Source organism: Bicyclus anynana, chromosome 8, assembly GCF_947172395.1.
Source record: "Bicyclus anynana chromosome 8, ilBicAnyn1.1, whole genome shotgun sequence".
Classification (NCBI taxonomy): Eukaryota; Metazoa; Arthropoda; class Insecta; order Lepidoptera; family Nymphalidae; genus Bicyclus; species Bicyclus anynana.
In genome coordinates this window covers 13,977,640-13,991,843 of record NC_069090.1, presented here as the reverse complement: position 1 = coordinate 13,991,843, position 14,204 = coordinate 13,977,640, and the positions used below count along the sequence as shown (strand labels likewise).

At 37.3% G+C, this 14,204-nt stretch overlaps 1 protein-coding gene across 9 annotated transcripts in view; it reads left to right on the top strand.

Annotated features, from left to right (window-relative positions):
- The window catches only part of LOC112048640 (T-box transcription factor TBX3), a 160,882-nt gene extending 147,375 nt beyond the window's left edge, over positions 1–13,507 (top strand). For 7 of the 9 annotated variants that reach the window (XM_052882931.1, XM_024086263.2, XM_052882935.1 and 4 more), the window contains 2 exons: positions 7,763–7,893; positions 9,284–13,507. In XM_052882931.1, coding sequence (XP_052738891.1) covers positions 7,763–7,893; positions 9,284–9,858 — 706 coding nt within the window. In that variant the 3' untranslated portion in view covers positions 9,859–13,507. The remainder of the gene's footprint in view (positions 1–7,762; positions 7,894–9,283) is intronic. The other 2 variants (XM_052882933.1, XM_052882937.1) reach the window with 1 other exon arrangement.
- Positions 13,508–14,204: the final 697 nt, after the last annotated feature.

Genomic DNA, 14,204 nt, shown 5'->3' with positions numbered 1-14,204 from the left:
GATAAATTACGGCAAAAACAGTTCACTATTTAAGTAAAGTTAACAGCTAACGAAATTAGCTTTTATCTGTGGATCTCTCCAAATTAATTAGAGCGAACGTTTCTGAACGCACCCGCCGACACGCCGGGCGCCGTTCGAAATTCAAATTAAACCAATCCGGCGCCTCCTTATTCGTGTTCCGATTTTAAACATGGCGGGTAACTGCTCAAAATGGTGGAGTCATACGACTTGGCGCTTTTTCCAACGTCTTTAGCGTGCAAGGGAGAAAATTGGATTTCCGCGATAAAATCGGCTTTGGTTTTTTTTTCGCCGTATAATTCGATAGCGCCGCCGCGGGGATGGCTTGTGCTTCCGCTTACTTATTTGAAATTCAACGAGAGCTCAATTAGTGGACAGGCTGTGGAACAGATTATGTCTAAGCGCCTGTCTCGATCGACAGGTTCTACTGTGTAATCTAACCATCGTTTCAAACGCAGGAATATTATTTTAGGAAATAATTTCTACAAAATCCTTTATTGAATCCGTCCCAAAGTTTGAAAATGGCCGTACTCTATTATTACAAGCTTTTTCCACAAATGGGATCGGATTAAGTCATAGACAAGAACGCTATTCTTCCCCAAACACTTAGTTTTCACATAGGTGAACTCGGAAAATCCACCCATTTATTCCCTCGAACTATTATAATATTATGTACCTACTAGATATACCCACTCGTTTACGTTCCATATTATATTATCGGTGCAAATCAGTAAATTTTACCCTTCCTTAAAAAAATATTTTTACTTAAGTATAGGAGGCATAGTATGCTTCCTATGCTAGTCACTAAATTAAGTAAATTACACATTAATAGCTTGGTTTTCCATGTCAATTTACTTAAATGATTGTGCGCAATCGAAAGGGTGAATTACCTTCATTTAATACAATTTCCTCAGTATTCTGAAACTGAAAGTTCGAGACGGAAATAAGACATTACGAGTTTTACTAGATCTATCGATTATCGTACACTGTAGAAATGTCACAGAAATGTAAGTAGATCAAAATAACTCATTGAATAACAAAAAAATTGCCAGCATAAAGGTTTTTGTACCTTCGGAAGTCCCATTACAGTTTAAAGGGATGCAGGAAGGCACCTTTAATTCGCTTACACAACATTTTGCACCGGAACGGACCGCCGCAGCCTCCCGAATTACAGGCCGTATGCCACCGGACGCCGGAAGCTCATCTTTTCAAAATGGCCGCCGAGCGGAAGCGCGGGAAACGTGAGCGTTTTGACAAACACAAGCATTGTGAAAAGCCCGAGACATGTCGCGAATACTCAACATTCCCTTTGTGTCTTGTTTTGCGGAATGTTGCATTCTTTTATCATCTACAGACGTTCCAACAAGTCCGCCACCCGACCGTGTTTGGTGAAATTTTAAGTAAAGGACAGACTAGACAATCACACATCATAGGGTTCGTATAAAATATATAAAAGTTGTAATGCGCGAAAAACAGTTACAAAAGATACAAAACTAATCAATCAAAATTCATTTAAACCTCTATCACCTTTTCAACTATTTCTTACGAGTTTTATTGACAATACAGTTTGAACAATTATTGATTATAATTTTAAGTTTTAATAACATATGAATATTGCTATTTTCTGCAATAAGTAAACATATCCACGCGGCAAACACACATGCGGCTCAGAGATCTAGCAAAACAATCATGCTATTTTCACACCCAACTTGATGTTAGAGTATCGGATGATATAGACTCGACAATATTACAAAGTCTAAAAAATTAAGTAAGTGCCCAAGTAAGAAATCGGCTTACGTTTGCATATAGTGGTGACATGACAGGCCAAACGCATCTGTGTGTAAACTTAACATTATGCACTGAAAGGTACAAAAACAGACAGTTAATTTTAACTGTCTTAAAGTTACGTAAGTTACCACTATATCCTACGCCATCAGACTTCCCGGAATAGATTAACTGTACCTTATTTAGTCAGAAGACGACTTACAATCGTAGGTTGGCATGTCTGTCTAGATGCTGTGTAAAGGTCAGCTTTGAAGCTCGCTGCTCGGATAATTAGTGTTGTACCTAATTGAGTTTGCTTCACTCGACTCGAGTTCTGACACGTTTAATGTCACGCGAGAACGTCGCAAGTGTTTCTTGGCTCTTTAGTTAGCATCATTCTCTTTGTGCTTTCAAAGCAGAACGTGTGGCATTTTTTACACCTGCAGATAAAAGATTATTTAAATATCTCCGTAGACTGCGGATTAATTTATAACTTACAAGCGGACGCCCGCGACTTCGTCTGCGTGGAATTTAGTTTTTTACAAATCCCTCGGGAATCATGAATTTTTTCGGGATAAAAAGTAGTCTATGTGTTAATCCAGGCTAAAATATATCTTAATACCAACGTCGCACAGTTACAATAAATAAAGCAGTTAACAAATTAACAGCATTTAAATGCTACAATAACTTTCTCAACAGCAAAATCAAGTCATTGTTGTGATAAAAACGTACTCAAATTTTCGGCTTAACACAACAAAAGCTTAACTTCTTAAAGATCTTAAACACGCGACAATCACCTCAAGAGCTCTCAGAAGACTGTCTTCCGGAAGGTTCAATAAACGAGGGGTTTCCCAAACTAACTCTGTCGCGTTTTTTTGGGGTAAAAATTTGGTAAAATTACAAGGCGGCCACCCCTGCGCCGCGAGTTTACATTGTAACGTGAACACCCTAATGCGCGCCGTTTCAGCTAGGGTTGGCACTAATTTAAAATTTAATAGACGCTAACTTCGTCCGGTGAATTCACTCGCGTGTAAATATTGCATATATAACTATACCTAGATAGTTGTTAGATAGCCTATTTTACTCCTCATAAATCTAGCTATTTCAGAAATATTTTTAACCGACTTCAAAAGGTGGAGGTTTCTCAATTTAACTGTATATACCGTACAATCCGACTTAATTATTACTGTTGTGAATTCAAGGTTATTTTTTATTTATATTTATACTGCATTGCCTAAGTAGTATCTTAGTTTATCCTAATAATATTAATATCAAATATAAATAAAAGATAAAAGTTTTATATGTCTGTATATTTTTCGCTACTTACTAATCTTCCTTAATAACCGCTAATCATATTTATAAGTATATACAAGTACCTCCAAATCAGTTAGAAGTAGGTATATACGTACTAATTTATATTATTACCATTATAAATAGGAAAAGTTTGTTATGTTGTAGGGGGTAATTTTTAAAGACTTTTTAGCTCTTGAAAGCCACGTTATTTTTGGGTGTCATATGGCTATATTTTATTCCCGTATTTTCACGGGAACGGGAACTATGATATTATGACTACAGATATGCGAGCAAAATTGCGGACGTCTGCTAGCTCGCAATAAATATATTCACAATTATACCTCGCCATATACAGTTATTTCCAGTTAATTATTTAATAACAGCGAGTAAAAAATCAATTATAAATAAACGAGCCGTCAAAAATTACACCCAATATTTTTCCAATCTTCCACAAAACGGAACGCAATTAAGCGTAATTTAATTATTAAAAATGAATTAATTTTTCCCTTTAAAGGCATAGGTGCCCAAATACGGGACGTAATTACGTGTCAGAGATTGCTGTCGCTAGATCGTGATTGCACCTTGACAGTAATACGCAAAATCATTCGAATTTTACTTTTTTACACGAACTCAAATTACATAAATTAAAGAAGTTTTTAAATATTTTCCTCGTTGGTGTTGGTGTTCCTCAGATATCTCAAAGATTCGTAAATCATACATAAAAAGTGACTTTTCATTAGATTCAATCTTCTTCTTTTCTTCACTTGTTTTTGATTTTATTGTCAAACAAGCACAATTCATTTCGCTAATGTCGAGTTTTAAAGAAGAAGCACGAAGGTGATGAAGTGAGTGTTGAATTGCCGGTAAAAGATAAATTGAAAAAATAATAAGTAAAGTTAATTAAATTATGTATGTGATAAAAGTTTGCTTTTACAATTATTTACACCAACTAAATCCAATAATATTTAAATGACTCGTAACTAATCTAACCTAAACTTATAATAAAAATAAAATAAAAGGAAATATAAAATTATATCTACAGACTAAGGCGTCGTAGAATTCATCCGAATTAAAAATAAAGTAGGTCCAATAAGTAAATTTCTTTGACAACAGAAATACAATAGCTCCGTTTGATCTAACGTATAGTAATGAATGTAATGAAATGTAAGCACATTTTATATACTAAAGTTAAAACAACACAACAATTATACATATTTCGCTGATGCAATTTAAATATTTACTAGACGCCTGAGACTTCAATCTTTATTTAAATACGTAATAGCATAATATGTTCACCCTCACAAACTTTCGCGTTTATAATCTTACTAGAATTGCTGCTATTTGAGATCGTAAAAAAGCAATTTACGTTTAAAATCGTCTGTTTACTTAGCTGTATAAAATATAGTTTGGTAAAACTCTTATGAATTAATGAATTTAGCTAGAATAATGACTTTTTGTCAGATATTCCTTCAGTTTTTGGTCTTTCGTCAGAAGTTCGTCGGTATTTTTCGTTATCATATACGAGAAGAACCATCTCGATAACGTGGGCTTACAAACAACAATAACCGTATAATGTGACTATTCTACTAGTAGAAGTACTTGTACAAATGTTTTCTGTGGTAGAAGCTATGATGTCACAGACAAACACACAGATCAGTCAAATTTATTAATACCCTTCTTTTTACGACGACGGTTATAAATGTATTTAACAAGCATTTTTACTTATAAAGTGAAAAGTGTCAACCCTGCCATCTAAGGGGCACCACAAATTAAATTCTATCAGCTATGAGACGAGTTAATAAAATGAATTTGGTACGGAACCCCGGACAATCAGGGGCGGCGGCGCGGGAAGACCGCATTTATTTATAGGTCGACCACACTTCTTGCTTCTGATTAAGACACTGCCTTTTCAAACGTCCGAAGTATGCAAAGAATATAAGCTTATTTTGACTGGTTTGTGATTAAAAAAAAATAAGACCGTCGATGTCGATTTATGGTATTCTAGATAGAAAAGATATACTTTAGAAAGATAGACTTTGCGACTAAATTTTAAGTAAGTTCCACAATGCCTAGTTAAGTCGTATTTTTAGGGTGGTACTCCGAAGTATGGTTCTTAATTATTATCTTCTAACCCAACGAAAAGTGTTCAATACAATGAGAAAAAATCATAAAGCAAGATTACGTCCAAATTGCGGAAAAAATCATGAAAAAAATTCTATCTCCTAAACTAAGCAAAATTGTAGAAAATATATGGGGGTGATTCGGATGCTTCTCGTTACAAGGCATCCTTTGAACGTCAACTCCCCGGCCACTCTGTATAACGTGTTTTTAAGTTATCATGGCAACTCGTACTTTGACTATAGTTAAAATGTATAATCTAATGGGATTTCAATGCTTTTACTGCTTTTTCTTGCGGATAGAATAAACAAAAGTTAAATATTTCTTAGGTCAACCCAGGAACTAGACTAACTGCATCTAAGAGACAGATAATTTGTATTCTTTTTATTTTTTCCCTTTCCCAAGTTAGTAAGTTTAAAATCCTGTTTGATTTCCCAAAACTCATGGTGCGTGGATTTGGACAATGCGGTGGGCAAAGAGTTTGTTTTTCAACTGTTGTGACAGAAGGCAAATAATTGGCCGTGTTGGATTTTCCTATTTTTTTTTCAACTGACAATGGCTTTGTTCCTTTTTTTCGCTTTTTATGCCACTTTCGCCAGCCGTTGTATGAGATTACGGTTGTAATTAATTGCTACTGTTTCCCTATTGTTGGTCGAGTGTTGCCCGTCTATTGCCGTGAAACAGGGTGTAGGGTAATTTCAGCTTTTGTATTGATATTTCAATCACTTTTTTTTATCCTATAGCAGACAGTTAAGCTTTTTTAACCGAATTCAAAAAAAAAGGAGGAGTTTTCTCAATTCGACCGTATATATTCTCGCTATCTGAATGCGAAATTTTCAAGACTAAACAACATGTTTGAATACAGTTTTCATCATTAGATAGAGTGATTCAAATAGAAGCTTACACTTATACCTACTTAGTTTAATAAATAATGCAGAATTAATGGTTTGTACTTACTAACCATTAACTCCGCATTTCAACAAAATCGCGGGCATTCACTTGATTTTGATGGCAATTGGCACAGATCTTAGTTATCTTCCTACCTTTACCTACTCGAAAAAAAAGAGTGCAGTGTGCTCACAGTGTATTAAAAAATCCTTGTTTACATTAAGTTTACTACATCAAAATATATAGCCTTAAATTGAATTGTACGAAAACAAAGTGACAAAATTCGTATTTACTTTCCAACCACGTCTGAAAATCCAACGGATCATTGAATTCTTAAAAAACTGCCGTCGAAAATGAAGTATTTTGGCGCGACACGTCGGAAAGGGCGACGTTTCGGCACTATCATTAGGAAATGATTAACCTTTAGCGGTCGAGGGTCGAAGCCCATTAGACCGAAATGTCAACCATTTGACACCCCCTAAGCTCCCGCTTTAAAGCGTTTAATATCATTTATACTACCGTTTGTTTGGATAAATTATAGTCATTTTGTTTTTTTGGTAAATTAAATGTAAATGAATTTTCGCTACAATATAAGTTGATTTTAACGCCGATAAACCAACTTATATTGTAGGTTCCTACGGAAACCCGACTTAATTTTAAAACCATCGGCAACTTGATAACCTATCATCTAATAGTTTACATATACTTACATAACCTTTTATAGTTCTCTAGTTGACCACAATAATCTTAAACGGATTTCATCTTTATAAAATATCTTTACAAGGCTTTGTTTCATTGAGTTTGGACGTAGATTCGTATACAAATTATCCCATAACAACTACGTGTAAATTCGACGTATTTTTTATAGCAACAGCTCGCAGATTCTAATCTGATTTTTAGTAGAAACCCATCGTCCATTCCAGCAATACATCGCAGAGGATCAGTAGCTGGCACTTAATATATGCAAAAACACATTGCTTAACCTGAGGATTCATTACGAACTTGTATTAGAGAAGGAATCTTTCATTTTGTACATTATAGTGCTTGCCCTAGTTGAAAGCCACGTGCTTGTATGTCCTCAATGTTATTTTATGAGCCACATCAATAAGTAATCTCATATACCTACTTAGGTACTTATCGGTAATGTCGACCGAAACAACATTGCTGCACAACGTCAGATATAAATGTTGGCCAGTGCCGGATTAAACTGACGTTCTGTCGCAAATGTAAACAGGGGGCCCTTGTAGGCATAAAATTAAAAAACACATATAAATTTATAAAAAGACTTTATGCCAATATATACACAGCTTGAGCAGATCGTTCATCATCATCATATCAACCGATGGACGTCCACTGCAGGACATAGGCCTTTTGTTAGGACTTCCAAACATTACGATACTGAGCCGCCTGCATCTAGCGACTCGCTTGATGTCGTCAGTCCACCTGGTGAGGGATCGACCAACACTTCGCTTTGTAGTGCGGGGTCGCCATTCCAACACCTTGGGCGTCCAACGTCCATCGGCTCTTCGAACTATATGCCCCGCCCATTGCCACTTCAGCTTCGCTCAGATAGGTCGTTTTTTAATCTGTGTGCTGTTGGGGTAATTTGCCGGACGCGATTTTATCACGAATTAATCGAGAGCTTATACCTGAATCCTCAATACACTATTAACACGAGTAGTCTGTCCGTGTACCGCAGGCAGGCGCTGCTGACGGCGCGGTCGGACGCCCGCGAGGACGACGACGAACGTCCACTAGACGTCGGTGGACCCTCCAGCCCGCCGCCGCCCGCGACGCAACACACGAGCAGCTGTGAGTATACCCCACTGGTTATTACGTCCACCCAGTGTCAGCTAGACCCCGGCACTTTTGAAATGCGTCGAGCGTCCATTGCACGTTGGCGGACCCAACAGCCCGCCAACACGAGCAGCTGTAAGTATGCCCCACTGGTTTCTACTGTTAGGTGTCTGCTAGACTAAGGCTTTAGAGACGACATGTGTCTGTTAGACGTCGACTGACTCTCCAGCCTCACCGCCCGCGACGCAAAACACGGGCATTTGTGAGTATACTCCACTGGTTATTACGTCCACCCAGTGTTAGCTAGACCCCGGCACTTTTGAAGAGCGTCTACTGGACGTTGGCGGACCCAACAGCCCGTCGGCGCCTACAACACAACACACAAGCAGCTGTAAGTATGCCCCACTGGTTGCTATACTATTAGGTGTCTGTTAGACGTCGACTGACTCTCCAACCTTTCACACGGGTAGCTGTGATACTCACTGGCTACTACGTCGACCACTCGGTGTCCAGTGGACGCTATAGTATGCGCATTATCATCTGAGTCGTCCGGTCATAAAAGTCAAAAAAGATAGGAATGTGCAGCGCGCCTACCTGCGCACCCTAATTATCGATAAACGGCTACCTGCGCACGTGCTAATGATGAGTCAATAATGATTTGGACGATTCTGATTGGTCGGTTTTGCTATAAATGTGTTTACTGCAATTAAATAAATACATTCATGTGTTACTCGTTGCGCACTATGGATACTAATATATAATAAATTTGGCAGAAGACGAAGATTCTGATGATGAAGACTCAGATGAAGATTAATTTTATTTAGTTAATAATTATATAATATGAAATATGTATTATATTAAATCAAATATTGTTAATTTTTTTAATTTTGTGAACAAGATACGATAATAAACTTTACTTATCGATAATATGTCTTTCATTGTTACACCCTTCACTAGACGGCTCCATAAGACCCATAAGTGCAAGCGAGATAGATATAGAGAAATGATTTATGGCCCTAAGACTCAGTTGTTAATGCTATTAGTATAGTGACCCAACGACAAAATTAAAAACATTAAAAATCCTTCACATCAAGGCTCACACAAAACAAAAAACGAAAAGATAACCTACGTATTACCAAGTCAAGGGCAACTACATTAATCGCCCACCACCTATGTAAAAGGAAACTAATGAAGTCAAACCAATTGCCGACAAGGTTGACCGTACAAATTAAGAACTGAGTAATTTAGACGAATTTAATTCCACTGAAAATTGAACGAAGAGTAATTCGTATGTATTATTGAGATTATTATCGTGTTATTAAGATTTGTGATGGATGGATAATAGCAGTCCTCGTATTTACAGGCTATCGTGTATCTGGAGTTAATGCTAGGTTTTTGTCAACAGCGTGGTTCAGTTCGAGCGGAGGCGGCGCGGACTCCGGTCCAGAGGAAGCCGGCTCGGACTCGTCGTGCTCCGGCCCCGCGCGCGCTCCCTCGCCCCCCGCCGGGCCCTCGCGGCCTTCTCCCGCCCCTGACGTGTCTCTCGGCCCGCCGGTGCAGCCCCCCCTCCTGCCCTACCTATACCCGCCTTCGCTGTACCCGCCACCGTTCTTCCCGCCACACCAAATGCCGCCAGGTCTGTTGTTCAACCTGCATCCCCTCCTGCAGCAGTACTCGTTGCCCCCTCCCCTCGCGCCGCCGACCCCCACGTCCGCGCCTTCTCTGAGCAAGACGCACAGGTTCGCGCCGTACGCGCTGCCCGGGTTAGGGTCTGCGTTCGAGCAGGTCGCGCCCAGAGCGAGGAGCCTCAGTTCGTCGCCGGCGCGGCCGCGGGTGGGGTCGCCTCCCACGAGAGCGGCGTCAGCGGACCCCCCACCGGACGCGCCGACGTCGACCACCTCCGCCGCGACCCCTCCCGCGTCCGACCTCAAGAGCATCGAGCGCATGGTCAACGGCTTGGACGTGGAGACGCAGGACTGACCGACCACGTGTATATAGAGTGTATTTATATCAAGTCTCGTGAACGCGGGGCGTCGTTTTGTATCGTTCCTATTTTGTTTTTCTGTCGAGTTCTATTCGGGTCGATCGTAATCGTCTAGGAGACGGCCGTTGGGAAATCGAATCCACACACACTTTTCTATTGGCATTGACTGTTACTGACGTAACTATGATTGGTTTTGTGAAGTCAAATATCACATCACAAAATTTAAGTAACGATAACGTAACAATTTGAACACGGGAAATCAATTCTACTTTTATTTGTTGCCAAAACCTGGGTGTAACGATATGAATGAAAAATGTTTGTGTTCGACGCGAAATTTTTCAACAAATACCTTCGATGTCACTGACGGCCGTCTCTTAAAATCATGATGTTTGTAAATAGTTAAGCTTACACTAGAAGGTTGTTTAGAAGTCATTAATGTTTGTGGTTGACGATCATGCGGTGACAAACACTGTCCGATCAGGTTAATTGTGGAATTCGAATGTCATACAATCATTGACATATGATTTGACATGTGATGTGTTGACTACTTTATGTCTAAGTTAACTTGTACAATCATTGATGTATAAGTTGACTTGTACAATCATTGATGTATAAGTTGACTGGTACAATCATTGATATATAAGTTAACTTGTACAATCATTGATGTATACGTTAACTTGTGCAATCATTGATATATAAGTTTACTTGCACAATCATTGATGTATAAGTTGACTTGTACAATCATTGATGTATAAGTTGACTTGTACAATCATTGATGTATAAGTTGACTTGTACAATCATTGATGTATAAGTTGACTTGTACAATCATTGATGTATAAGTTGACTTGTACAATCATTGATGTATAAGTTGACTTGTACAATCATTAATGTATAACTTAACTTGTGCAATCATTGATGTATAAGTTGACTTGCACAAACGTTGATGTACAAGTTTACTTGCCCAATCATTGATGTGTAAGTTAGCTTGTACAATCATTGATGTATTAGTTGACTTGCATAATCTTTGACTTTTACAATCCTTGATTTATAAGTTGACTTGTACACTGATGCATAAACAATGAAACGAAAAGCAAAATTATTTTTATACTGACTGTAAATCCACAAATAACATCATCGAATAGTTAAAACAATGCTTTCTCTCTGAACATAGATTCAAAGTTAAACAGTTAAAAAATATATCCAAGTCATGCGTAACTTAATTTGTTTTTATCATCGAAATTAAAAAAAAAACAATTATTCAAAACCACTTTCAATTGATTTTTCTACTTTGACGTCGATCTATGTTTAGTATGAAAAAGTTAAAAATATCTCGAAATATTGCTATTAAGATATTGTATCAAGCCATCACATACATAGCTACAATAATATAGGCATATAATAAATACTGACTTTACTAACTTAATTGATAAACCACATTAATAAATATCTAAATGAAAAAATAGAGCATATATTGCAAATATCTTGACGACACTTTAAAAACATACTAAAATGTAATATAACAAACCAGCTAAAGAAATATATCGTCAATATATAACAATATACCATATGTTCGTGCTAATATATATGTTCATATATTGTATCAGCTATGTATATGACGGTATACATGTATGTAACTTTAAATATAGAATTATTAAATCACCACACATGCAAACCACCTGCAATCGAAATCACCAAGTGACGTCGGCGCTTACACGTAGCATGGACACAATAGTTAACACATTAGATTCCACAGCAATAGTTATAGTATAGATAATTTGTCGATGAAAGAGGCGAAAATTAAAAAAAAAACAACGACGAATATACGAGTAAATCGCATTGAGTTTTGTTTCGAATTTCGCAGTGAATTATTGTTTTGAATTCGTCCCTATCTCTCTCTATCGATAGTATCATGTTAGACAGAGATAGATAGAAACGAATTTATAACTCAAACTATTTAGATAAAAAAACATCGTTTCAGAATAGCGATAGCATTAGAAGAATAGGCCGCGTTTTGTTCTTCTTCGTTTTCGTTTTTGGAAATTTTGCTCGTTATTCGTCTTGTGAAAACACTTAATATTCTTGTTTCTACAGTAACCTCTAGAATGTAATAATACAAAATATAACGTAACTATTATTTTAGTACAGAAATTCTCAAAATCAAAATTAATGGGATGATAATTATTACTGTAATATGGATGATCATTCTTTATGATGATTAAAACGCAAAATCAATATTTTTTTTATATTTAAACGTTAATTTCATTTGAAAAAATCACTAAGTTTTTGGCCTCTTTCGTCGATTTTTCTAATCGTTTATTTTCCCACTCTAATAGAATAAAAATAAAATATAAAAAATAATATCGCTTTATTTTGTAAATACAATTTGTAAGGTATATTATTTACGTGTTTACTAATTGACATATTTTGAAAATATGTTTTGTCAATTGTGCTGTGAGGGGGTCCGTTTAGTTGGCCCTTGTGAAAATTAAAAAAAAACACTAAATTAACGCTATGGAAAGTATTATTAGGTATTGTCTACTAACGAATGTCATTTTGTAAGTTAATACTAAGTACGAGTTAAACCATGTAAGTGAGTCTTCGATCAGTGTAGCGGGAGACGACAGAGGGGGACGGGAAGGGTGGGGGGCGGTAACAGCGAATTTGTCATTATCAGAATCGATTGTCATTTTTTTAAAGGAGATGGTCCAAAATTGTATGGTGCCCAGGTCCAGTCATTGTACCCTGGCGGAAATAAAAGAAGATATTATTTTTAACTATTTCTGATTATACAAATCTACGAATTTACTTTAATTCTTTCGAAATAAAATTCATTATCTCCCAAGAAATGCAACATTAATAAGGGTATTAATGGCGGATAGATGACGTTTTCAATGCATTAATCAATTTGACGTTTGCTGTCAACTGTCACATAATAGTCGCTCTATGGGCGCTATCTTGATATAACTCAAAAACTTGGGTTTTTATTTTATTTATTTCTTTTAATTTAGTTAGATTTATTCATTTTAATAAATTTTAATAAATTCCTTGTATTTTTTAAATTTTAATGATACGGGGTACAAGAGTGGACCTGAAATGGACCTTCCTTCCGTTCGAAGCGATAGCGTTTGTAGAAAGAAGATCGATTGTAACATGGCTAGAGGCCCTGTATCGTGCAGTCGAGGACTCACATATGTCGGTTGTCTGTTAACACAATCACTATTTGTATGTTTACATGTAAGGGCGACTAAACGGATCCGAATTAAAAAAAAACGATTGATGAAAAAAAAATCTAACTGTAAGTTAAATTTTGTAATATATAGTTGATAAATATTTAGTTAAAATACAAAATATATAATAATTATAAAATGAATATAATTTTCCATGGAATTTCATTAAAGTTAAGCGCATTAAAATTTAACAAGAAACAGTTAGATTACGTATACAATGAGGATTGTGTTTTTACGTTCTGAAATGACCAGTGATTTGAGGCAACCACTAAGATAAAAATAGTTTATTTGCAATTTTTCTACGAGACGTACTAAAAACACGTTGCTTGGCAAAACGAATGAGACTGTTGTAAACAATTTGACAGCTGTATTGAGAAATATTCATTAAAATATATAGATAAATCTATTGACAAAATCATTAATATTGTTTCTTTTACGAACCCCTTTCATCGTACATGTATTTTCTATGTAAAGTAATCGCGCCAACTAATGGCGACCCCATACTGGAAATTGCAGTGTTGGTCGACCCCCCACTTACCCTGCACTAGTTGGACCGACGATATGAAACGTGTTGTTGGTAGCCGCTGGATGCTGACGGCTCGAGATCTATGTCCAGCAGTGGACGTCCATCGGCTGATAGTGATGATGATGATGGACCTCAATGGTAGGTCCATTGAGGTCCATCATCATCATCAGAGCAACTGTTGTTAGTGGCCGGCTCTTACACGTACAAGAACCGGTGATAGAATCTTTACATGTATAGTCAAACTTGACGTTTCATAAGTAAACCAAGTCTACTTGGAATACATGGATTTGATTTTGATCTCACCTGATGATTATGCAGTGGGAAGGACTGCGCGGGTATGAAGTCGTGCGAGTGGGGCATGAACCCCCTCCCGGCCAGCACGGACCTTGGGAGTGTTACGAACGAATTTGCTAAGCTATAGTTCATTCTATCCATACATCTGAAGGTTTTTAACCGGCTTGAACGCTAAATCGCTTGGCGGTCTATCATGGTAGGGTGGCAACTAGCCACGATGAATGCCTACTAGTAGAAGTGGTGCACCAGGATCCCCTAGCCCGATCCCTCAGGCCCAGGGGATCCCCGTCAACTC